This window comes from Harmonia axyridis, chromosome 7, assembly GCF_914767665.1.
Source record: "Harmonia axyridis chromosome 7, icHarAxyr1.1, whole genome shotgun sequence".
Classification (NCBI taxonomy): Eukaryota; Metazoa; Arthropoda; class Insecta; order Coleoptera; family Coccinellidae; genus Harmonia; species Harmonia axyridis.
In genome coordinates, this window is record NC_059507.1 from 32,084,082 (window position 1) to 32,109,744 (window position 25,663).

The following is a 25,663-nucleotide window of genomic DNA, read 5'->3' on the forward strand; positions in this document are numbered from 1 at the left end:
TTTCGACTGATAATATTGCTGGTAAAAATGATAATGAAGTTGTTTGTATATTTTGTAATAAAAAGAAGAAAAAAGTGCGATCGAGAATGATTCTGCTTCATGCAGCTGATGTTCAGCAATTTAAAGATAGTGTCAAACCTAATATTGAAAGTCATGAAGAGTTTACAGATTTTTCTAATAAATTGGATAATTTTTCTGGCTCAAAAATCTATTATCATACTGAATGCCGAGTTGATTTTAATAATAAGTTATCTTCATTAAAAGCAACGCCTAGCAAAACGGAGTGGCATTATCACCGGGAGTATCATCAAACAGTTTTTAACGAAATTAGTACAATCATTAAAGAAGATGTGATTAAAAAAGGGCGGTGTTTTTTATTAGTGTATTTACATGAATCATATATCGATTTATTAGAAAAAATTTTTCAAGAAAATTCTATTCAAATGACAGCTACTTTCACAGCACACCACCTTGAAGAAAAAATTTTAAAAGTATTCTCTAAGGATATAAAATTCTTTACTGTTCGTAATAAAAAAATACTAGCTCCAAAATATCTAGAAGCCATCGATGATTCAGTACTGGATAATTTACAACAAGAAAACATTTTACAAAAATCTGCATTGATTCTGAGAAAAATAATACTCCAAATAGAAAAAAAAAAATTATCAACAAAAAATATAACATCACAGCATTTAATATCCGGAGAAGTTTCAATACCAGAAGAATTATCAGACTTTTATTCTACCCTTCTTGGTGGATGTAACCAAAAACGAAAGACTGGCCAAAAATGTTCTCGTCTAGTTCGTTCTTATTGTCAAGATGTTATTTTCGGAGTTCATGATGGTCGAGTTAAAACGTCAAAGCATATCATGTTAGGTATGACTCTAAAAAGCTTAACAAGCAGCAGAAAAATAATTGACATTATAAACAGATATGGACACTGTATTAGTTATCAAGGCGTTGAAGAATTAGAAACTGAAACTACATTTACATCAATGAAAAAGTCTAGCTTATGTCCAGAAAAAATAAAAAAAAAACCAGAGCTTTTTACTGGTGTGGCATACGATAATTTTGATCGTTTTGTTGAAACTTCTAGTGGTAAGGATACTTTACACGACACAGTCGGAATAATATACCAAAATATCGATGCAGATACAACTGACGAGCCTGAAATGTCCGAAGTTTCAAGTGAAAATACTTCGCCGAATAAAAAAAGAAGAAGAAGAACATTTGATGAAATAAATATAGATGAAATGCCATACCCTAAGAAACCCAAAATGACAAGTGAGTTACAATTATCAGTCGATGATATAGAATGTATAGACTCTCAAATAAACACGGAAATTGACAACATATGGATGATTAGTCACGCTTTAGAATTACCTGATGTACCTATGTGGGTTGGTTTCAATAGTCAGATTGATGATCAGGATAGTCCACAACAACATATATCTTACTTGACGCCGATAAATGCATCTCCAACCAGTACACCAATCGTATTAGAAACTATGAAACAAAGCCAAAAAATAGCTGAAGATTTACAGCAACCCTACATACAGGTAACCTACGATCTAGCTATAGCTAAAGTAGCGTTACAAATACAAGCTACAGAAAAACCAACATTTGATAATTTATTCATTCATTTAGGACCATTTCATATAATGATGGCTTACTTCAAAGCTATCGGTAAAGTAATTAATGATTGTGGGTTGACTACTGTAATGGTTGAGAGTAATTTGCTGGCAAACGGTTCAGTTAATGGGTTTTTAGAGGGAAAACACTTTAATCGCTGCAAAAGATTGCATCCTTTAGTAGCATTAGGACTAGAAATACTACATTTTAAATCATTTTTACAAAATGATAACATTACCTTAACTGAGGATATAATAGATGAAGTTAAAAGACTCCAAAATTGCAAAATTTCTTTGTTTGAAATTGAAAATGATGGCCTTAAAGAGCTGATAAATAACTACGGTATCTACAAACAACAAACCCTTAACGGGGAGCATGGTAAAACGTCACAATTTTATCTAATTTATATAAATCTTATACATCATTACTTGGACTTGTCTCGAAGTATTCGTGCTGGAAATTTTCAACTCTTTAAATCAGTGTTACCTAAAATTACAAGCATTTTTTTTATATTGAATCAACAAAACTATGCTAGGTGGAGCGTCAAATATTATGATAATCTACTGCAAGTTGACAAAACTCATCCTGATTTGTATGAAGGATTCCTAAAAGGCTGTTTTGGAATTAAAAGAACTACCAAGCCATTTTCAAGACAACCTATTGACCTGGTTCTAGAGCAAACTATAAATGCAGAAGCTGCAAGAAGGCTGACAGGTGTTACACACTTCACTAACTCAATTTCGGCGCGACAACGGTGGGCTCGAAACCATGATGTGAGATCTACAATTATAAGTCAAGTTTATCTTGAACTTGGACTACAAAAACATCAAGATATTTCAGCAGATTTGAATCCCCATAATATCAGGAAAAACGCCAAACAATTACAACAATTTGTCGCAACTTTCGATCAATTTATCAATCCTTTCAGTTTAGAAGTTCCCAAAGACCAATTAGTAAATATTTCATCAGGAAAGTCCGCATCACTGCCAGTAGAAGAATTTCTATTAAATTTAGAAGCTAACGGCGATAGCCTTCGAAAAACATTCATTTCTGAATGCCAATCTGATATTACGCGATTTGAAAAAGCTATTAAAAAAAAATCTATTAATAATTTTTCTAAAGATTATGAAAAAAAAAAAATTAAAGTCGGTGGACAAATTCAAGAAGTTAAAATTCAAAGGGATTTATTTGGACGTATGCTGGGAATCTCAATGGATTACAGCATTGACATTTCAAAAATCTTATCCTACCCGATTACTTCAGTACCGTTGTCAATGTGTCATTTGGATGGGACCGTTTGCAAGACCGATAAATCTGCTTTGATGAAATGTTTAGAGAAAGAGGCCGAGCATGAACAGCCATCTCAAATTGATATTCTAATAATTGACGGTTTTTTTTTGTTACATACAATGAAAAATGTTCCTAGAAAATTCGGAGACATTTCTAAAAAAATGTTGCAGATGGTAACTCAATTAAAAGCGTCAAGAATTGATGTCGTTTTCGACCAGTATTTTACCCCATCGATAAAAGGATACGAACGTTCTCTGCGATTTGAATCTGCACAATTGGAGTATACTATTGCTGGTCCTGAACAAGTCCGTCCTAGTGACTTTGTCAAAGAATTAAAAAATTCTAATTTTAAAGAAGCTCTAGTTGATTTTTTTATTTTACACTGGGCTTCTGACGAAATGGCGCCGTTTATTGGCAATAAAATGATACATATAAATTTCAGAAAATGTCATTCGTTTACTGTTAATGAGGCCAAAAAAGTGATGTCAGGTGTAAATGAGGAATTGTCTTGCCCAGAGCATGAAGAAGCAGACACCAAAATAGTGTACCACGCGTGTAAAATTAACCATGAAGCAAACATTGTGATTCGAACTGTTGACACCGATGTTGCTGCTATAATGCTAAGTCACATGCATCGTCTTAATGATGGATCACATGTTTGGATGCTTACAGGAGCTGGAAATAATTTAAGATATGTGGACCTAACTAATATACACGCCAAATTAGGAGAATCTATTTGCAGAAGTTTACCTGGACTACACGCTTTCACAGGATGTGATTACAATCCTGCATTTTACAGAAAAGCAAAATTAAAACCGTTTAAATTGTTAAAAAAATATGTAGAGTTTCAACAAGCATTCATGAAGTTTGGTGACAGCAAAATCATCGAAAATAACAATGAACAAGTATTAATCTTCGATATAATTCAAAGTTTTGTATGCTATCTATACAATATGAATGATATCAATGATGTTGATGCTGCTAGGCTACAAATGTTTATTAATTCGTATACAGTATCTGATGTGAACGAAGCTTTTAATCGAAAAAAGTTGCAAAATTTCGATGCTAGCTGTTTACCACCTTGCAAAAGTGAGCTATGGCAGCAATTTTTGCGAGCGAATTACATATGTAGCATATGGAACAACGCTCACTTACAAAAGCCAACAGCATATAAACCAGTAAATAATGGTTGGATACTGGAAAATGACCACTACTATTTTAAATGGTTTGAAGGAGATCAATTACCGACTTATGTCAGCGAATCTCTAAAAACAGTTCCAGGTATTTGATAATTATGTTAAATTATTATACATTAATTTTGGACTATTTGTAATTAAATTAACTTGGTTTTTTTACTATTGCAGAAAACAATGAAGAAGGCGATATTGAAGACGATCAATCCACAGAATGGAATAATAGTGACGAGGAATATGGATGTATTGACGACGACGATGAAAATGATGAAAATGTTTAAAGATTTTATTAAAATAAATATATTTTTCTGTAACTTTTTTATTTTAAAAAAAATTTGCCCTTTGATATAATAAACAATAAAATTTGATTTACTTTATTTAATTTCATTCATTTAATTCATTGGCTTTACAATTTTGATAGAATTGAAAATAATAAACTTCGTAAAAATGAAAAATAATATAAATAAAATTATTAGAGTTTCGATATGATTGGAGTTGTATTAGAACAATTTTACTGAGTACTGTTTTAAATATTTGTTATTCAAACTGTAAAAATTTATTTAATGAAATTTCTTGACTAAGAAAAAAATAAGCTGCACAATTTGAACTTGATAACAGTGGATGCGCAGTGAAGGACCGCAATAGACCAAGCACTCTGTCTCACTCGCACTAGTTACTGTATACGTTCCTTGCTCCCCGAACTACTGCTCACTTTGAATGCGTCTAGCAAGATGATAGAACCGTCGAAACTGTCCGGCTATCATGTAAACATAGATTAATAGGCCCCCAAAAAATTATATATAAAATTGAGATTTTATAATATAACGTAAGTATAATTATAAATTATAATAGTTTAAGGGTGTCCGGCAGAGGGTTGCAACCATACTAACTGTCTGGCAATGAGCAACGCGAGTTTTGATATTATTATGAATCAAATATAAAAAAATTAAGTTTTATTTTATGATAAATTTGAGATGGAATTTTATACACCTTTGTTACCTGTTACCTGCCAAAGCCACCGCTGCCTCAGCTTCATGGGTGGGGATCATTCTTACCTGTACTAGGGACACACATAGAAAAATTTTCAGCTTTTATGAAAATCCGAAGGTCTGGCACTCACGGGCTCTTGGACTAATAGAAAACCTACATTGGTACTCCAATTAAATATGTAGGATGGAAGTTCATATAAACTTTATTCCAAAAAAAAAATCGGGATGATACGATGCTTTCGTTTGCTTGTTTGTATTTGTTGCTCCCTTTAATTTTATATATGAGCCATTTCAGTTTAGTGATCCTAAAGATTTGAGATCATTAATATTATGATTTACATATAGAATAAGAGTTGAAACAATATTTTATGTGGAAATTTACTATCAATATCGTTTTTGCGATTTTCGATATTATAAAATCAGATAACGTTATGAAAAGGCACATTAAATTATACATATATTGATTAAAACTGGTATAAAATCGCAAATCGAAGCCAGTTTGCATTAAGATAAGACCTAGGAGCTAGAAGAATTTTGAACCTTTTTTTCTATAAGTGGGTAAAGTCTGATCTTTGCTCCATTTGTTTTATCCTCCGCGTTTTTTATATGGTTCTTCCATGTAATTATTTATCTTTTTTTAATGAACCATTCATCTACATCTTCTGCTGCTTCTTGCGCTCTTTTGTATATGACTTCTGTTCATCGATGTCTGGCAGCTGGCAGCTCCTCATCTGCTAATAGAACCAACAGATATTTTGTATTTTTTTGGGTGTTATATGTATTTATGTAGTTGAGTAGAGGTCGTAAGACTGAGCCTTGGGTCATTCCTATTGTTTCTGCTTGTCTATTGGTAGATACTGCTTTATCTATATCGAAGTTCCTGTCTTTCAGGTTGGTTCCCATTATTCTTAATCTTCATATTTTAGGCTAGTGCTTCGTTCCAAACTCGGTTGAAGGCTCTATTAACTAAGTATCAGATTTATTGCTTCTGTTTCATAGTTTATTATTCTTGGCCTTTGAATTTGTGGCTTATTGAATATAATAAATAACTTCCGCAGTTTTTCATATTTTTGGATAATGTTATGGTTTCACCAATCAAATGGCTAAATAAATAAGTTATGTTCTTTCTTTTCTGGGTATCTTTTGAAAATATATATACCTGATAATATTTTATTCTGAAGTCCAACACTGAGAATTTGTCCTCAAGAACATCACGTTGCGAAATTCACTGTACTTTTTACAAAGAAACTGCATTTTTATACTCAGAAACAAATTGGATTAGAACAGAAGTGTTACAAAAGCTCACAATTGCTTTTTTGGATATTTTGCATTTGAACAAGCGAAGTGAATTTGACAACCACAAATCCAATAACCGCAACACGTAATTTTGAATTTCTCCAAATAGATCAGCTGCGCTGGAAGTTTTTTTGAAAATTTGTGTATATTGCTTAAATGCGCATGTTTCATTCAGAGAAAATGAGTTTTTGTGACCTGAAAAAACTTCTGAATATTCAGCCTCGATTTTATTCAAAATAAAACAGTATCTCCTATAATCTTTCAACTATCGAATCGGTCAATTCATACATAGTTGCCTCTAAAAAACGAAACTATTTATCGTTCTCTATACTGCTCAAATTTGTCTTCACTTCGAACGGAAGCACTGTTTATACTGACGTGAACATCACATCGGTTACTCAGATCACATCATGAGGCCAATCGTTAATTCTAATTATTTATGACATCATTTGGTTGTAAACAAAACGAGGCAATTTGCTGTAAGCGTGAGGAAACTCAAAAGGCGTGACTCTTTACGAGGTTAGCACTTGATAGTTATTAATTGAATTAATAATTACGAATTCAGAAGTGAAACAAGTAGGGTTTCCGACGTTGAATTCTAACGGTTTTATTCTGAATGGATTTTCTGTCTCAGTTGATGTTGATGGAAAGCTAATACAGATGTTTCTTTTTTGTCGTGCAAGATTCTCGCAAAGTTATAAATATCTGAATCAACCCTCCTCCATATAAATCTCTAAATTTATCAGTAATCTATTCGATATTGACAGTATTAGACTGAAAGCAGGGTCTTTTTGTACCAAACTAATTTGGGAACTTAGTCAAATTTGCTCAATGAAAAATAATGTTGTTGCATAAAAATATACGTTTAAAATCATAGGGTCTGTTCCACCAAATTAATTCATTACTCTGGCTACACTACTACAAACATAATTCAATATAGAGGGTGTTTCAAAGGTGGTAGATTTCTTAAAAATAAACCATTTTCTTAAAAATCACTCATATAAAATATAAAAAAAAGGAGTTGAAAAAATCGTCGACAAAAAAAGATACTGAGGCGACTCTAGATTTTGTGTCATTTTCAACAGAGCATATGTATCACAGTGACGAAGTTAAGGAGTGAACAATTTTTCAAAATGAAACATTATAGTAACCTTAAAAACAATTATTAATTCAAAGACTTTTGGGGTATCGCGTTTTCGTGAGGGTTATTGAAACACTGATGGACGACAGACGAGAACTTTATTGTGGTGCAGCACTTGGGAATATCCGTGATCACTCTACTAACTCTACTGAAACTTCCATTTTTTCGTTTTATACCTAGGTTACAAACAAAAAAATCATATTGTACACCGTGAATTTCTTCTTCCTTTTCTTATTCTCTAAGTTGCATGCCTGCGCAATGGTATCATGGTACCTGCATACTAATTAGGGGAAAGGAAATAAATTTTCTATTGTATCTTTCTGAGAACCTTATAAATGAGAAAGACAATTGTTACACTAATGCAGGTAAATGTATATTTAGTAGTTCGACGACAAATTCGACTAGACACAGATATTATTTCTAATTGCTTTTTGTCGCCACAGACTCTTGGGTCTCATCGATATAATGAAAAAACGCCTTTTAACTAATAATTAATGTGAATATTTGCGTCTCTTCCATTCTTTTCATTATATACCATGAAATTCTGTATCTCGATGACCAGCCAAAAACGTCAGCCGTGAAATTATCTATCGGCTGCCAGTTCATCTATCATATTCCATGTGTGAAAACCAGTTCAGGAAACATAATGAACCCTTTATATCCGTTTTGAAAAGGGGCTGAAATTAGTGGTATTTAACATATTCTATGGAAAATAATTCATTCAAATAATACACTCTTTTGTGTACGTTATCACATGGTCAATTTTCGATCAATTTGATGTTAACACCGTTTATTATATAGGATGCTATTCATGCATTTGTATATCATATCGCTTCCCTGATTGGACATTATTTATTCGATATTTTGCAATATTTTGCATAGTTGTTTATTGAATATAAAAGAATTATGTTCGTGATTGGAAAATTACCCATCTTAATATTAACTTTCATTCGATTTCATTCTATCGCTTGAAAAAAAAATTGGGTTGACACTATCCATTATAAACTTGAATTTCAAGAGATATTTCTAATTTAGTTTGTTGGAAGTGTTCCATTTTATCCGTGCATCTCAAGTGTGGTTTGCAATTTCAATAATACATAAAATACATATCGAATAAAGGATCAATTATTCCAAATAGAGATTCATCAAGTCAAGTAGCTTGACAGTTCAACTAACTACTTGACTTGAAAATCAAGCTCATGAAAAATTACATACTTGAGCTTGACTTCACCTGATTCTAGATATTTTTTGTTTTACCTGATATTACTTGAGCTTGACGCGAGATTGAGAAACTATTACTCGACTTGAACTTGACTTGATTTCAAGTCAAGCCAAGTAGCTTGAAAATCAAGCCAAGCCGTGAATCTCTTATGCCAAATGTAACTTGGTGAGAATAGAGCTAACGCAAGATTGATAATAACTTACACAATCAACAACGCCAAATGTTTTCCTCTGTCGAAAATAATAAAGGTTTGATTCTATCAGTAGTGTCCGTGAATTGAAAATAAGTTCTCATTTATAATGAGGTAATTTACGCTCGAAATGTTATTCTCATCGGGCAACTAATTCAAAATTATTTTTAGAAATTCCGGTTCATCCACTTATTTCCGATCACCGAAATAGATCTACAACTTTCGTTGATAAAGCTCATATCGTCTACATTCAGCTTCCACGTTTATGTTAGAATATATGAAGTTGAATGGCATATATTTGTTCGCCAAATCTTTTGAGGATGTCATGAACAATATTTTGGAAGAACTCCAATATTATATCACAATATAATACTTCATCATTGCCGTTGTTTTGGTATCTTGAATGATTTTTGTTTCAATATGACTCAAGCAAGATATTTATATTTTATGAAAATAAGAGAATACGGGATCTGGGGATGATACAATGCGTAAACAAAGTGGCAAGTACTTGAATAGAAATGTACAACTGTCAAGGTATAAGTAGTATATGTATTTAATAGCATCATACGGTTACATTTTCGAGAAACGTATATGTGTTGTTATTCTATTCATGTCGTTTGAAACAAGGACGATATGTTTCCTGTATTCGAATATAACGAAATGATTTGCAGTGAAAATCATTTAATCTCAGCAAAACGACAAACTCCTTTCGAGTTCATTGAGCTTCTCATTAGAATGTGTGCGAAGAAATCATAAATTTCAAATGAAGAATAATTTTGCGGGCCCAAAATGAATGTCACCTCGCTTGAAGATTAATTAGGTCTCTAGATGACATCTTGGGGTTATAATTCTTGTACGAATTGAATTTTATAGTTGTGCAGCTTTACATAATTGTGCAAGATTCGGTGTAGCGATGATATATACACTTTCATTGCACTCGCACGCCTCCTAATGGACGTTTGGGATCATCACGAACAGACCGATTAACCCGTTTTATGTTCCCTAACCTTGGGAGCCCGGGTTCTGGTTATTCTATGGTTGAAACAGTCCTCCCAAACGTTTTCACTAATTTCCGAATGAAATTATTGTTTGTAGCATAATTTGAGTGATGAAAAACCTCGAACATCGAAGGAATTTCTTCGCGGCATACTAACCGAATAACGATTTTGGTCAAATTCGCGTAAGCACAACACGAGATCCGCTCCCGAGAAACACTCCATAGCAACAAGGGTCCCAAGAGCGGTTTTATTGCTGAACTTTCTTCTGAGGCATCTTCTACAAACCTTTACAGGGTGAGTCTTTGATTTGTACAAATACTATAAATGTTACTGTCAGGCATAAACCATTGGTTTAATTGACAGTATTTCTTGAAAATTACTGTACTAAATTTGGTGAAATAAATCACATTGATTGAGTGAAGATTCCTGAGGTTGAAAGAAAACTTCTTTCTCTTACCATTTTTTCCGATTCGGCTCGGCTAAAAAACACCGGCTGTTGAAAGTCGATGAAAAAATGTAAGTTTTTCTAAATCTCTTAAATGGATGTATCGATGGAAATAATTTTCAGAATATAGCTTTTCCTTGATGTTTTAAATATTCTCGGAACACAAAATTCCATCCACATCTTCGAATTTCCTTATTATCACCATTTTATTTCATGAAAATTGTTATTTCAATTGTGAATGACAATTTGTATATTTAGTTCATCAGAATACCAAGATAAACATCTATGACTACCTCATGCAATTGCTTTCTATGTGAGTCCTTACTAGAATAGCTGTTACGTTTAGGTAATTTGAAGTACCTCAATTGCAATTTTTGTGAAGTCGATATAAAGAGTGTTTTTTTTAGAGCTATAGAACTTTAAATTGCAATAAAACAACGATGGATTATTCGATTGACATGAATTTTATTTATCCGCAAGATAATCTTGTGGCATTACATTTTGAATATGATTTCTGGCATATGCCCGCCACGGCCGGCTCGGATGTAGTCCAATCTGGACGTCCAATTTTCGATGACTTTTTCCGAAATTTGTGACCGTATGTCGGCAATAACACAGCGAATGTTGTTTTCCAAATGGTCAAGGGTTTGTGGCTTATCCGCATAGGCCAATGACTTTACATAGCGCCACAGAAAGTAGTCTAGCGGTGTTAAATCACAAGATCTTGGAGGCCAATTCACAGGTCCAAAACGTGAAATTAGGCGGTCACCAAACGTGTCTTTCAATGAATCGATTGTGGTACGAGCGCTGTGACATGTTGCGCCGTCTTGTTGGAACCACAGCTCCTGGACATCATGGTTGTTCAATTCAGGAATAAAAAAGTTAGTAATCATGGCTCTATACCGATCACCATTGACTGTTCTGGCCATCATCGTTTTTGAAGAAGTACGGACCAATGATTCCGCCAGCCCATAAAGCGCACCAAACAGTCAGTTTCTCTGGATGTAACGGTATTTCGACATACACTCGAGGATTAGCTTCAATCCAAATGCGGCAGGTTTGTTTGTTGACGTAGCCATTCAACCAGAAGTGCGCTACATCGCTAAACAAAATAAAATGGACGTAGTGCGCGATACGTATTCCGCACAGAACCATTATTTTCGAAATAAAGTTGCACTATATGCAAGCGTTGTTCAGGCGTGAGTCTATTCATGATGAAACCAAACCAAACTGAAAATGAATCGCTTGACAGCTGTTAAATCGGTCGCCATCTTGAACAGTAATGCCAACTTAAAATTATATACCTCGAAAAAAAACACCCGTTACAAGTGGTGAGTTGGTAAATTCAGAAATTTTATTGAACTATAAGGCACCGATTGTTTCAGTCTACATTTGGATTCTTTACATTCCAAATTATGTTCTACGAATATTTTTCCTTGCTCAAACCATCCCGAAAGATTATCATTGAAAAAAAAACACCTATTAATATAATGACGCCTCACACAGATCCTCCAGAAGACAACCAACATCGAGAGAGGGACAAACGCCCGATCGAACAGATAAAACATCCCCCCGGGGAGACGTCGAAACTAAATTCCTGACAAATGTTCCAAATTATCTGGGTTTTTGCCGTCAGAGGGACGAGAGGGGCGCCCGCACCTTCCTGCGGGATAATTTTCGATATGTTCCATTTCCCGACTATTTATTTCCCTTTATCTAGAAGGTCTCGCGTTTATCATCGCCGGTACTAATGAAGTAAGAGGCCGGGGGTCATTAATCAAAAGCACCGCCGCCGCGGCGTTGGTCACCCCATCACTCATTCGGTAGGCAGGGTGGGGAGACGCCCGTGCCGCGGACCGTAACCCCGGCAAATTGCGGGGAATCGGGGCAGACGCCGATATTGGTGGGGTTTATTACAATTTCCCGTTCTTTATTCATGGTCCGGACGATCCGGTACATATTTCCGATGAATTATTCAACGGACGGGCGAGGGGCGTTTTCTGCATAAAAATAAGTGTAAGATTGTGGGAGATTATGATGTCGGCATTGTTGTGGATGCGATACATGAGTCACTGTGATGAGGCCGCTGGGTCATTGTGGCTATTAGTGGGGGCTGCCGATTGATTCTTGCCCTTCCGTGGTGATTTGGCGAAAGTCAATTGCGTTTATTGGTTTTCTCCTAGTCCAGATTTGCACCATCTGAAACGAACACTAAGATTATAAGCCAGCATTTATGTGGTTTATAGGCCTTACTGAATGAAGCCTTCGATAGAGTAAGACTGAATAATGTCAATATTATATTTATAACACTAACTGTTTAAAAGTTAAACAGATCGACCATTCATGCTGTCTTCATAGTCAAATAGATAATTGAAAAAGACATAGACTACTTATGGCAAACCTACATTATGTGTTTCATTCGACCAAAGCTTCCGACAAAGTAAAAATAAAATATGTTGGTAATATTCCGAAAAAGAACCTAATAGCTGGTATAAGAATATCCAAAGTCACTTGAACTACAAAGTACATAAAAACACTTGGCCAGATGTCCCTTTGAAGTGGATACCGTGGATCCGCTGAATACCGGGCTTCATTTGAAAGTATTGTTATGCAATAAATTCACTGGCCCCAAAGGAATTTCTGGAAGCTTGGACAACCCTTGTCTGATCGAAATATTCTGGCTTACTCCAATTGACTTTGGATATACTATACTATTGTGGACATTATAAAACAATTCAACCTCAATACAAGCAACCACATGCTATTAAACCAAAGATTTACAAAAGATGTTACAACAGCATCGGGAAATAGACGGGGCGACTGTTCAAGCCCTCAATTGTTTAATATCATCATGAACGAAATTATCAATCACATCATGTGCAGTTCTAATGAAATAAATAAATATGATCTGTAGATCACTCAATGATTATAGCTAAAATTGAGGATGACCTGCAGAAACTCTTGCACGGAAGGCTGCAGAATAATAATAATAATAATAATAATAATAACATCCATTTATTTCCAAAATTGTTATAAATAACAAAGAGAAAACAGGTCCATAATTCCTAATTCAAAAAAAAAGAGAAAACAACAAAATTCTAAATATACTTCAATATGCAGTATTCCTTGAACTCTGTTATAGAGTAGGGTTCACAATCCATAATCATTGAAAAAAGTGTCTTTTTGAAAATTTTGAAGTCGAATTTATTTCTTAGTATTCTCGGTAGATAGTTGAATAGTCTAAGGCACATGTAAAAAGTACTATGTTCAGTACTTGACAGTTTGTGAGGTGGAAAAAAATACTCGTATATTCTCCGAGTTGAATTTACATTCTTACAACTCTCGAAATATAATTTGTTCTTGTGAAAAAATAATAAGATTCTATAAATATATAGACCAGGCAAAGTAAGAATATTATTTTCTTTGAATACTCCACGGCAAGATTCCCTAAATTTCATGTGAAAAATTGTTCTTATAGCCAGTTTCTGAGTGAGGAAAACACGCTCCGCAGAAGAACTGCCCCCCCAAAAAATTATTCCATATGACACAATCGATTGAAAAATAGCGAAATATATCATCTTCAATGTGTTGAGATCCACTTGGTTTCTTAAAGCTCTTATCATATATATAATTGAATTTAATCTGGTTGTAAGCGTTTCACAATGTACTGACCAGTTCAAATGCTTATCGATATATACTCCGAGTAGTTTAGTTTGGGAGCCTATCTGAACTGTTCCATTATCAAAAGTTATATTGTCCGGAACTTTCAAGTTAGAACGACTACTCAAAAATATTACAACACTTGTTTTGTTCAAGTTTAGCCGCAAGCCGCAGTCATCACACCAGTTCTCGATCATAGACATAGATGTTGTTAAATTGGTCATCACTCTTTCAATAACTTTGGAAGATACTATAATGTTGGTATCGTCAGCATAAAGATAAGTATCGACAACTTCTTCGGCTGTCAGTTTGAGCTGTAGTGGCTGACTTTCTTCTTGTGGTTGAAAAATATTAGGTAAATCATTTATATAAACTATGAATAAAATGGGACCCAATATGGTCCCCTGCGGAACGCCCCTCACTATTGTCCCTTCTTGAGACATATTACATCTTTTCCCATTTCGCAATACAACTACCTGTTTTCGATTGATGAGGTAACTTTCGAATAGTTTAAGTGGCATTCCTCTTATACCAGATCTTTCAAGTTTCAATAATAATGTTTTATGATCGACACAATCGAATGCTTTAGAGAAGTCTACAAATAGTCCTGCAGGAATCTCCCCTCTTTCCAGAGAAAGTGTTATACATTGGAGAAATTCAAAAATGACTGTGTCTGTGCTTTTGTTTTCAGTGAAACCATGTTGTTTAGTAGTGAGAACATTGAACTTCCTGAAGAATTTCAGAATCCTATTTGACAGAATTTTCTCAAAAATTTTAGCGAATGAGGGGATAAGACTAATTGGTCTGTAATTAGATAGATCATTTTTGTCATTCTTTTTGTAGGAAGGCATGACAATTGATTTCTTCAGAGCGTCAGGAAATATGCCGGATCGGAAAGCAGAATTGATCAGAAAACAAACTGGCTTCACTATATGTATGAAATGGCGCTTGATCAATGTCATCGGAACACCATCATATCCAAAAGAGCGTTTATTATTCATCATTTTGACAACAGAAAAAATCTCACTCTCTGGGACTTCGAACAAACAAAATGAGTTCAATACTGTAGATTGTTTATTACAGTCAGTGGTAGGGCAGGCGTTAAATCCATGATTTGGGTTTGATATATTAATAAAGAAGTCATTAAATCTGTTTGCTAAAAGAAACAGTTCACGATCATCCTTGTCATTAACAGTAGGAAATACATTTTCCGTTTTTTTATATGTATTTGTTGCTTCCCTGACAACATTCCATGCTGCTTTAGATTTGTTTTCCGCTTTGTATATGATAGATGAATTTGATCTTTTCCTGTCTTCAACTAAAGAAGCGTCGTATTGGCGTTTTATATTTCTATAATCAAGTAAGAGTTCCGGCTTATATCTAGATAATATAAACAGTAAGTCCAAACGTTCTTTTATGGATCGAGTTTCTGCTGTAAGTACCGGTTTTTTATTTTTCTTAATTTCAATAGTTTGCACTGGAAATGATCTCTGAAAAGTTTCATCAAACCTGTTCCCGAAAAAGTTCCACATTTCATTGATATTATTAACAGGAATATCATAGAGTTTCGACCAATTTATGTCCGATAGAAGCGACTCAAAAACCTGATGGTTGTGCTCATTATATATTCTATTTGTTTTAGTTTCTTTTGGTTTAACTTCATTAATTTGATGAAAAAATGTGAAAATTTGTCCAGAGTGGTCAGATAAATGACCTTCAACTAAAGTTGTGATTCCATCAATATTTGAAATAACGTTATCTAGGCAAGTTGCTGAGTTTGGTGTTATTCTCGTTGGTTGCAATAAAGATACTTTCAAATTATATGTTTCCAAAATTGAAAAAAAAAGCCTTGAATCATTGGATACGGATAGTAAATCTATATTAAAATCACCGGAAATAATGACTTTTACATTTTCCACCTGACATCCGTCAAGCACTGAAATAAACCTTTCAAAAAAAATGTCAACATTACTTAAAGGGTATGAATTTGGGCGGTATATACATATTATCAAATATTTTTCCGAATCAATCATTATTTGACTGACACAGCATTCAAAACAACCAATAACACTTAGGTTCTTAAAATCTTTTCTGTGGGAATACTGCATACCTTTCTCCAAGAAAATAGCGCATCCACCATGTTTTCCTTTTTCTCTACAGTATGAAGAAACCAGAACGTAACCAGGTGGAGTATATAGCATCAATTCCTCTTCTGATTTCCAATGTTCCGTTATGCATAAGATGTTTATTGCTTGACTTGATAATATATGTTGTAATACAATACGCAAATATCTACTACAAAAACATCGCTAAAGTCAAAGCTAAAGAACTCATAATAATAAATGAACTATTACTTGCAAACAATCCCCTAGAGAGAGTACGATCCTGGGAGTAAAACTTAGCCACAGTCAGAACACCACCAATCAAATGAAAGACCAAGCACATATATGACAACACAATAGTTGATATAATGCACTGAGGCGAGTAATATGAAATAATAACAAGTACATGAGCTAAAACCACGATTTATAAGACCTGTACCTACCTGTACATACGACGTAGAAACACGAAAAGATAACCAAAGAACGAAAAAACATCCCATGGAAACCTTCAGAGGCGAAGCAGGCTACACTCTGAGAGATATAAAGCGAAGCTCTGACTTATCTCAAATCCTTCGTCATGAAAATAATATCACATCAAGCAAATGGTTAGATGAGGACGAAAGCGGTGACAAGAATGGAATGACCACGTAAATAGAATGGTTGTAAGCAGGGTAGAGAGACTTTGCATGAAATGGACGGCCACACAAACCCCTCAAAAAAGATGGATAAATTCTCGGACATGAATTTTACGAGATTATCGATCGGAACTTACAGACCTATGGCATGAATTAAGAAGAAGATAATCCACGTGGAAAGGATAACCTAAAACACAAGTTCAATGAAAAAAATCTTAAGTATACAGTGTAGAGACAGATTTTTTCAATGGATAATTTCCTAGAACACGATAATTTTCGACAAAAATCCATTTGATATGTAGGTAATTCAAGAGAATAATAACACTGTGATTAGCGAACTAGGAGAGTACACTCCTGTATACGTGCTAGAACCTATCAGATCGATATCTGCTGTTGTCACTTCGTTGAATCCAACTTATTGTGCCAGAGTCTGCGGAGGATGTTATAATATGGACAGTTTATTTAACATAACATCCCACATGTTCGTTGAGATTCAAATCTGCTGAACGGGATTTCCAAGAAAAAATGAACTTTTGCTTATTGAAGAAATTCTTTAGTTCGACGAGCAATATGTCCTACTCGACAATGTGAAAAAACCATCAATCATGACAACATCAGACCGTCTTTCAAAGCTACAGTTCTTAAAAAATGGCTCGAATGCAGTGATATAATGGGAACTCTTCATTTTCAAACTATTGATCAGTGATTTGAGGTATTGTGATGAAAATGTTCACGTCTGCTAGTCTGAAGCATCTATCTGCTGCTCTGTGGTATGCCTGAACTGGCAGCTTGATATTAGTATTGATTGTCTTTCTTCTATTCATTAAAACATTATTATAACCAATTTCACGAATGAAGATATCGTTCGTCAAAAGATCTAGCCTTAATGAAGTCATTTATATAGTTATGTGTTTTACGTTCAGATAGTTAACATCTAATCATTCTCGAAATAACTAGATCAAAGATTCAACCTTGATGTAAATATAGTTGCTTTAAATATATTAAATTTCCAAGAAATCAAATCGAATAGATAATTACTTCGGAGTATTACAATTCTTAGTGAGTGGGCAAATAATGAATACCAATTTAGAACTGTATTAGACAGATAACTACTGTAAAAGGACAATTATAAATTGCTATATAAACACAACTATAATGGATTAGGATGAGAACTTTATTTGACGTTAAATGCTTTTAGGATTAAAGCTTCATTTCCTTCTAGTTTACTAAATCTTATTCACAAAGTTTAATTGTTCTTCAGAAATGAACCTCCCATTTCCCTGCAACATACTTCCTATCTGGAAATATCGATATCGTATTTCTTAGTTACCGTTAAGTATTGAATATATTTTCTGCTGAGTCGAGGAATTCCATCGCATGAATCATCGTAAACTGCATGTTATCGAATTAATCGAATTTTCCCGATATTTATAAATAGAGGAAAACCCATTCGGTGAATGTCTGCGATCCAGACGCCTCTTATAACGCGTTTTCCTACCGGAAACATTATCCGGAAAAGCCGATAAATTTTCTATGGATTCGCGAGCCGGTTTTCCTTCGTGTATGTGTATATATGTGAATTCGTTACGTTTTCCGCTGCATCGGATGGAAAAATTAAATAACCAAGGTCGAAAAATTGAATTTTGATGTACGGGTTCCAATTCGTCGACTAGCTGCACGTACCGTTATGAATAATTGATAAAACGGAAATGAGACAGAGTTTCCGAAGCTACCTACCTATAAATAATTCGACGCGGTCTAGGAAAATGCTTTGGAACGCTCACTTTTTCTAAATCGCCATGTTAGGTAATTTGGAATTGAAGAGAATTTTAAAATTAAAAAATCTCTCGGGTGATGGTAGAATGCTCATTTCAAGAAATTGCTTAGCGATGCGAATTATAAAAGGTGTTTCTTGATGAAGCTTAGCGAATGGAAATAGCTTTCTATGAGTAATATATACTAAGCGACAAAAACTGCAAAACCCAGATAGACCTGTTCGAATTTTAATTTTTTTTTTGGTGACACATAGATAGTATAGTACAGCAAGGAGTAAATGATTGGAATTTGGAGAAAACATACTTTTTTTCAATAAATATGTTAATAATGTGTTTTTCCACCGTGATTATCTATACACCCCCCAACACGTCTAGGCATTGATGCAGTAAGATGGTCTATTTCTGCTTGAGGGATACTATCCCAAGCTACCTGTACTTCATGTCTCAGAGCCGCCAAAGTCCGTGGGGGCTGGGGTAAATTTCCAAGCCTTTCACCAATGATGTCCCAAACATGATCTATGGGCGAAAGATCGGGGGATCCAGGCGGCCATGGCAAAAGATTCCCATTGGGCGCTTCGAAAAAGTTTGATCTCACTCTGGCAACATGAGGTCGGGCATTATCTTGTTGATTTATTGGATTCTCGAGCCGGTTAAGGTAAGGGAGAACATATGGCCCCACTATATCTTGAAGATATAGCAGCACTGTCATGTTCCTCGAATATAGACTAAAGGCGACCTACTTGCCTGTGCAATAGCAGCCCATACCATAACGCTTACTATTCGGTGTACATGACGCTCAACATCAAACTGAGATTCTCGTCTTTCTCCCCGACGTTGTTTAACCCATCTTCGGCCATCATGTGCATCCAAGGAGAATCAAGATTCATCAGAAAAGACGACCTGATGCCATTCCACATTTCATTGTTGACGTTCTCTGCACCACAGTAATCGTTGTCGGCGATGCTCAACCGTCAGAGGTAACACAAGATGGGGTCGATAATGTCCGAATGACCTTATCCGGCTTTAAACCGTTCGGACATCTACAAGATTGCCTTTTTCTCCTAACCACTCATCAACCAAAGATCGAGTAGTCGCAAATCGGTCTCTAACGGCCATAAGTCTTAGACGTCGATCTTGAACTTCATTTGTGCCCCTTCGACGTCCGGTGCCTTCTCTTCTTCGATTTTGGGCATTATCAAACCACGCTTGACAACATCTCATAGGAGTAGTTGGATTTCTGTTCTTACGGTTAGGGATTTCTCGAAATGACAGCGCTGTCATTCCGTAGACCAATAATTCGACCTCTTTCAAATTCACTTAGCTAGCGATAAATTCCGCGTACACGTGCTCTAATCATTTTAACAACAACTAAACATCGACTTTGGATAACCTCGAACAGCTGGTTTGTAGTAAAATTAAAAAACTTGCAAAAGAGACTAAAATATTCAAGTTACAAGAAATGTTCCATAAGTTCACCATTTGACAAACTGTTTTCAAGTTTGCCCTTTTACACCTCGAAAACTCATGCAGTTTTTATGACAACACGCTGTCATGCAAAATTATCGGTAATTCTGATGCACTTGTGCAATTACCTACGAAAATTACATTTTTTTAACAGAAAGCATTCGTGCAGGTGTAGCCACCAGCATTCATGCTTCTTGTTGAAATATTACTCAGCAACGTGCTTCTTCAATTTTTTTCGGAAAAATCAGATGTCCTTTCGATATGACTTACGAAAATCGTCTTATGAAATTAAATAAGTGTGCAAGCTAGATTCCTGACACTTCTCAAAACTCAATAATCTATGAGCGATTGATTCAGAATGAGGCTTTAATGTTCATTGTACATTGATAACATTCAAAATTCCATAATACTATGTAGCCAATTTCTGTGAATATATAGAATAACCATTTCAAGCTTCAGACAAGATTCGTATAGATAGCGTCATGAGAACCATAGAAAATTCAAACGGAATAAAAAATATTATAATATTTTAGGGAAACAGGTATAATTGAGATGAGATTAGGAATTTATATCAAAAATAACAATTTCAAGCTGCTTGCAAAATGTAGTGTTGATGACGTCCTCAGAATCATAGGAAATTCAAGAAGAATATCGAAAAGGAAATAGAAAAGCGGAAGCTTTTGAGTGCTCTTTATTCGTTATTCAACTGAATATACCTATATGTATTTTTGTCGCTTCTCGATTTCACATTATATGTATGTATAAAAGAAAGTGACCCAACATGATTTTGATCAATACCTTTCGGAAAATATTGTATTTAATCCTCATACTGATTCAGCCTAAATCTGCTCAATTTTCGAATATGGAAACCTTGATTTCAATTCAACGTGCGTCAGATGGTACGTTGAATAAAGGAATAAATTCTAGTGAGTCATGTAATATAAATGAACTTTCATGGAATCATAAAAAAGTAAATTCTCTTTGTGCAAGCTCCGTGTCAAAATGGCATCTGTCTTCGGTGAATGTAATTCATGCAGAAGACCAGAGAGACTCCTCGTAAAAATATCACATTTTCCACGGTGATATTCCCAGAAAAATGTAACCGAATCCACGCGGATCTCGATAAGAACAAACGAATCCAATATTCCATCAGATGAGGATCTCAATCTCCCACGGAAAGAGATTTAATTTGACAGTCGTTTTATAGGTTTCCTGCAATGCACCACTGTCTAGATTTTGCAGGCAAATTTCTCTCAGGCAAGGGCTTGGCGCAGAGCTAGCTCATTAGGTATGTTTCATCGGATTCAGACTCTTCTAACGTAACGGTGTCTTCCTACCAATCCAGATATTTGCTCAAACTACGTGCCAAGATTATAAGTTCGCCAGATGCTGAGAAACGAGAGACGTTGCAGCGTTGTTCAGCTGTAGACTTATTAGGCAGATCCGTTTGTTTACATTCAAATTGGATTGGAAACCAACATCGAAGATCACCTAGAGGTACTGTACTATTCAAACCGGTTAATAAAAATGAATGTGAAACTAGGGTAAAACAGAGTAACACAAAGTAGAAAAATACACTCAAATCAGTGAGAAATGTGGACACTCTGTAAGTTGAAAAAATAAGCGTTGATTTTTTCCTGAATCTTCTTTCGCTTAATACATTGAATTAATTGTTACCATCGAAATCTATATTTTTGACACGTTTTAAAAGTACCAGTCAATTGGGGTGAGTCAATACGCTGGGGTGTTTGGATACGCTTTTAGGCATTACCCTTTCTTGATAAATCTTAAATATAGAGCCATGCTTGTCAACAGTTCATTAATTTGTTCTTTAATTGTCGCAAGCGACTATACTTATGTGAGTGTTTTCTTCTCTTCTTGGCGCCACAAAGCTAAAACACGTGCTTCACGTATTGGATTAAAGATCAAATCAATCAAAACAAAACAACGTCTGGTGGTCCATAAACTTTGATCTGTAGCAAAAGTGCTTTGAGTTTTATTTTCAAGAAATTTGGTCGTGAGTTAGCTCATATACCAGTTAGCAATATTACAAAGTTTCAAAGTAAAATAAGTAAAAATTAATAATTTTGCAAATGAAATGGAATATTTGGTTCCTGGATGGGGTGACTTGATATACATTTAAAATGCCAAGAGAATACAAATAGTACCTTGGGTCACGCAGATATGTATCGTATATATTCGATAGAAAATTTGAATAAAGCGTTGGCAGATGTTAGAAGCGGAGCATTGAGTTTACCAGGAACCAGTGGAAAGTAAAGTGTTGACAAAACGAAAATCCATAGCTGTCTGAAAGGAAGAACCAAAAGGAGTATGGGAGACAAATGGCACTCTCCGTAGAGGAGAAAAACTTGGTTATGTTATGTTATGTATATGACATAAAGAAGCACCACTCATTTGCAATGATATATTCAATATTAACTTTCTGAGTAATAGATTCACTGGAATGAATATATTGTTGCGTCAAGTGAAGTTCACACAAACTTTACGGGCAGTTGAATATTCAGAAAGACGCATTTAGGTCGAGAAACCAACCCCTGCAGGTACAGCGAAGGCTAAAATTGAAAAGGACCATCCTTGGCGCCACATTGGAGCTACATATGGTCATCCTGGAGTCAGATCGAAGGGCAAAGAACGAAGACCAATCAGGGACCTGGGTTGCGCTTTGGTATGCAGAATCCAAGGCGACGATTAACATCTCCAGGAAATTGAGGTACCATAGACCAGTACGCTCGTAGCTGTTACCTTGTAAACACATAACTTGTACAGGCAAATTCAATATATTAATTGAGATATCCGGTGTTTCATTATCCCAATTTAATAGAATGAAAGTTGATCGATTCAACCAAAAACATATATTAAAACGGAATCATTATTTTACTTATTAAGAAAAGATACATTTCTTTGTAACAACACAAATATCAAATACATAGATACTTATTTCATCAACCATGAAAAGTACAGACAATAGAACTACGAATAAATCTCAGATCTCTGACCCAGAGCAATGTTTAACTTGCTTCTGTTTTCTTACCAACTTCTGATTGCACGAAGAACAACATACAAGAGACAAATAAATTTGTAGGTAATAATGAAAAAAGTCATCAGAAAAGCAATGAAAAATTATAAAGCCAAGTGAAAATTATTATTGAGCCTTAGTGCGTCCCTGGCGATAGAGCTACGGAACGCTGAACTCTCCTGGAAATGCATAGCAGTTAAGGGATTTGCAGCAGTTTTCTCGCCGGACCCTTTTGTTGCATTTTTAGTTATGTATTGAATATATCCCAGAGCCATTCGCAAATGGAACTTTTCTTCCGGGTGCTCTCAGAAATGTCGCTTGTTCTTCACGGAAACTTGACGAGATAACTGGAATTCATGCCAGATTGCGCAATGAAAACTGCAGAAAATTTCCCGGATAAGTGAGTGAAAACGGTCTGGGAAGGAAACTCAGACGGCAATATCGGCTGGAAACAAGGAGAAGTTTCGAGATTTCCAACAGGGGATTGTTTCGATTCCAGAGGGTAATTTTCGCATATCGTTATTGTCTGTTTTAATGTCTTCTTTTTTACTCACGTTTATTAATTTCTTTTACTTCTTATGATTTTCGTTATTTTCATTATTATATCTCGTATGGCGCATAGAGTTGGTTTTCGGAAGGTAACAGGTACCCATGAGAAATAAGTATTTATCAACTGATATAAGGAGTGCAAAAAAGTTCCCGATGTTTTTTTTATGGAAGTGCAACTTTATTGTAAAAAAAATGGTTACAAATGAAGTATTGCTCGTTGTTACAGCTACGTCTTTTTCCCATTTTTCTGGTAGAGCTGAATACCGTTCGAGAGCTTTTTTTCTCTAATCGTGTATTCCACGCTTGGAACGCACTGCCTAGTGAAGTTGTATGCGCCCCGTCAATAAACGTTTTCAAAAACCGTCTTGATCATCATTTTACACTATCGTGATTTTCAATGTTAATTTGTTTGTTTTTTTTCCTGTCTTTTCTTTTTGATCGTATTGTTTTGAACTCCTCGCTCACTAGCAATGTATTTCTTTGAATTTATTTGTACCTGAGATGTATAGGCTTTTTCCTCTTTTCTTCTTTTCAATAAATAATAATAATAAAGTGTTCATCTTTTGAAGCTATGCACGAATCAAGTCATTTTTCGATGTCTTCATACGAGTGGAACTGTTGATGAGCCAGACCATGTGCCATCGACCGGAATAAGTAATAATCTGACGGTGAAATATCTGGGGAATATGGCGTGTGGGGTAGGCCGAGCGTTGTCAACCTGTAGAATCACTTTATCGTGCTTCTGCTCGTATTGTGGTCGTTTTTCGTGTAGTGTCCTGCTCAATCGCATCAATTGAAGTTAATACCGTTTCCCAGTTATGGACTCGCTTAGTTCCCTCAGCCCATAATGGGACTTGGTCCCAACATATACATATCATAACCTTTGCAGTGTGAATATTTGGTCGAGGCGACAACATAGAAGCATGAACGGGCAGTCCCCATGACCTTCTTTTCTTTGGGTTGTTGTAATAGATCCATCTTTTGGAAATGGCTTGGTGGTTTGATATGGATCCTCATCGAGCAAAACTCCAATTCAGCGTCTTCGAAGGTTTTTGGTCTTCTTTTACTCGGACGGTAGTCAACATCCAAATCTCCGTCTTTGAAGCGAAGAAACCAATCACAAGAAGTTGCTCCACTTGAGCAGCATCTCCTTAAACTTTTCAGAGCTCTCGCTTTGGTTGCCGTTCTCATCGAATGAAAAAAGAAAAAAAACACTCAGCAGATAACAAAATCACTAATGTGTTAAAACAGCTTGTTGACCATGTTATGTCTAAGCTTGGTACATGACGTTTTGGATATGTCGACCAGCACCTACTCCTGAAACCCTCATTAACAAACAGCGAGAACTAAGTTGTGCACCTACTAACAGCATGTATGAAAAATGCTCAAAAATACAAACATCGGTGAGAGAATATGCAATATGAGTATTCATGTATATATCGTAACAACTTTAGGCGTTATTTATAGAAGTTGATTCAATTGATGTACCAGGATTATGAAGTGAAATAAAACACACGCGGTGCCAAAATGTTTGCACTTCATTTAATAGACCTACTTATCAGAATAATGCCTCGAATTTATGTCTTTCAGAATTACAACATAACTTTGTTTGAATCAGGTCATAAATATATAATGATGTTTTCATACAACTCCTGAAGCATTGGAAGCCAATATTGAAACCACCATTGACGCCATACAGCCAGATTTATCGGGAAAAAGTAGTGCAAAATTGAACTAATCGAATTGACTATGTAACTCATTGTCGCGGCGGACAAATCCCAGAAATAATATTGAAAAAATGGTCTTCTACCAGATTATATTGATAAAAAATCAATTACAACAATTCCTGCATTGCTTTATTATTAAAAGTTATCAAGCTTCAAAACAAATACCCAATATATGTTGAATCTCAACTCAGTCGGAAATGTTGTTACTGAAATATAATTTTTTATTTATGATATTTCCTTTTTTTCTGTGGTTATCGATAAGCGATGAAGATCAAAGCATGCACTTAATGTAGGAAATGAAATGAACAATACGGAATA

General features: G+C 35.1%; 2 protein-coding genes across 5 annotated transcripts in view; both read left to right on the forward strand.

Moving 5' to 3' along the window:
* The window catches only part of LOC123684759 (teneurin-m), a 446,936-nt gene that overhangs the window by 74,061 nt on the left and 347,212 nt on the right, over positions 1-25,663 (forward strand). The gene's annotated exons all lie outside the window — the stretch shown is intronic.
* Positions 777-4,429, forward strand: LOC123684760. Its single transcript, XM_045624198.1, has 2 exons — positions 777-4,203; positions 4,287-4,429. The coding sequence occupies exons 1-2, from the start codon at positions 870-872 to the stop codon at positions 4,394-4,396; spliced, it is 3,444 nt and encodes a 1,147-aa protein (XP_045480154.1). The 5' UTR covers positions 777-869; the 3' UTR covers positions 4,397-4,429.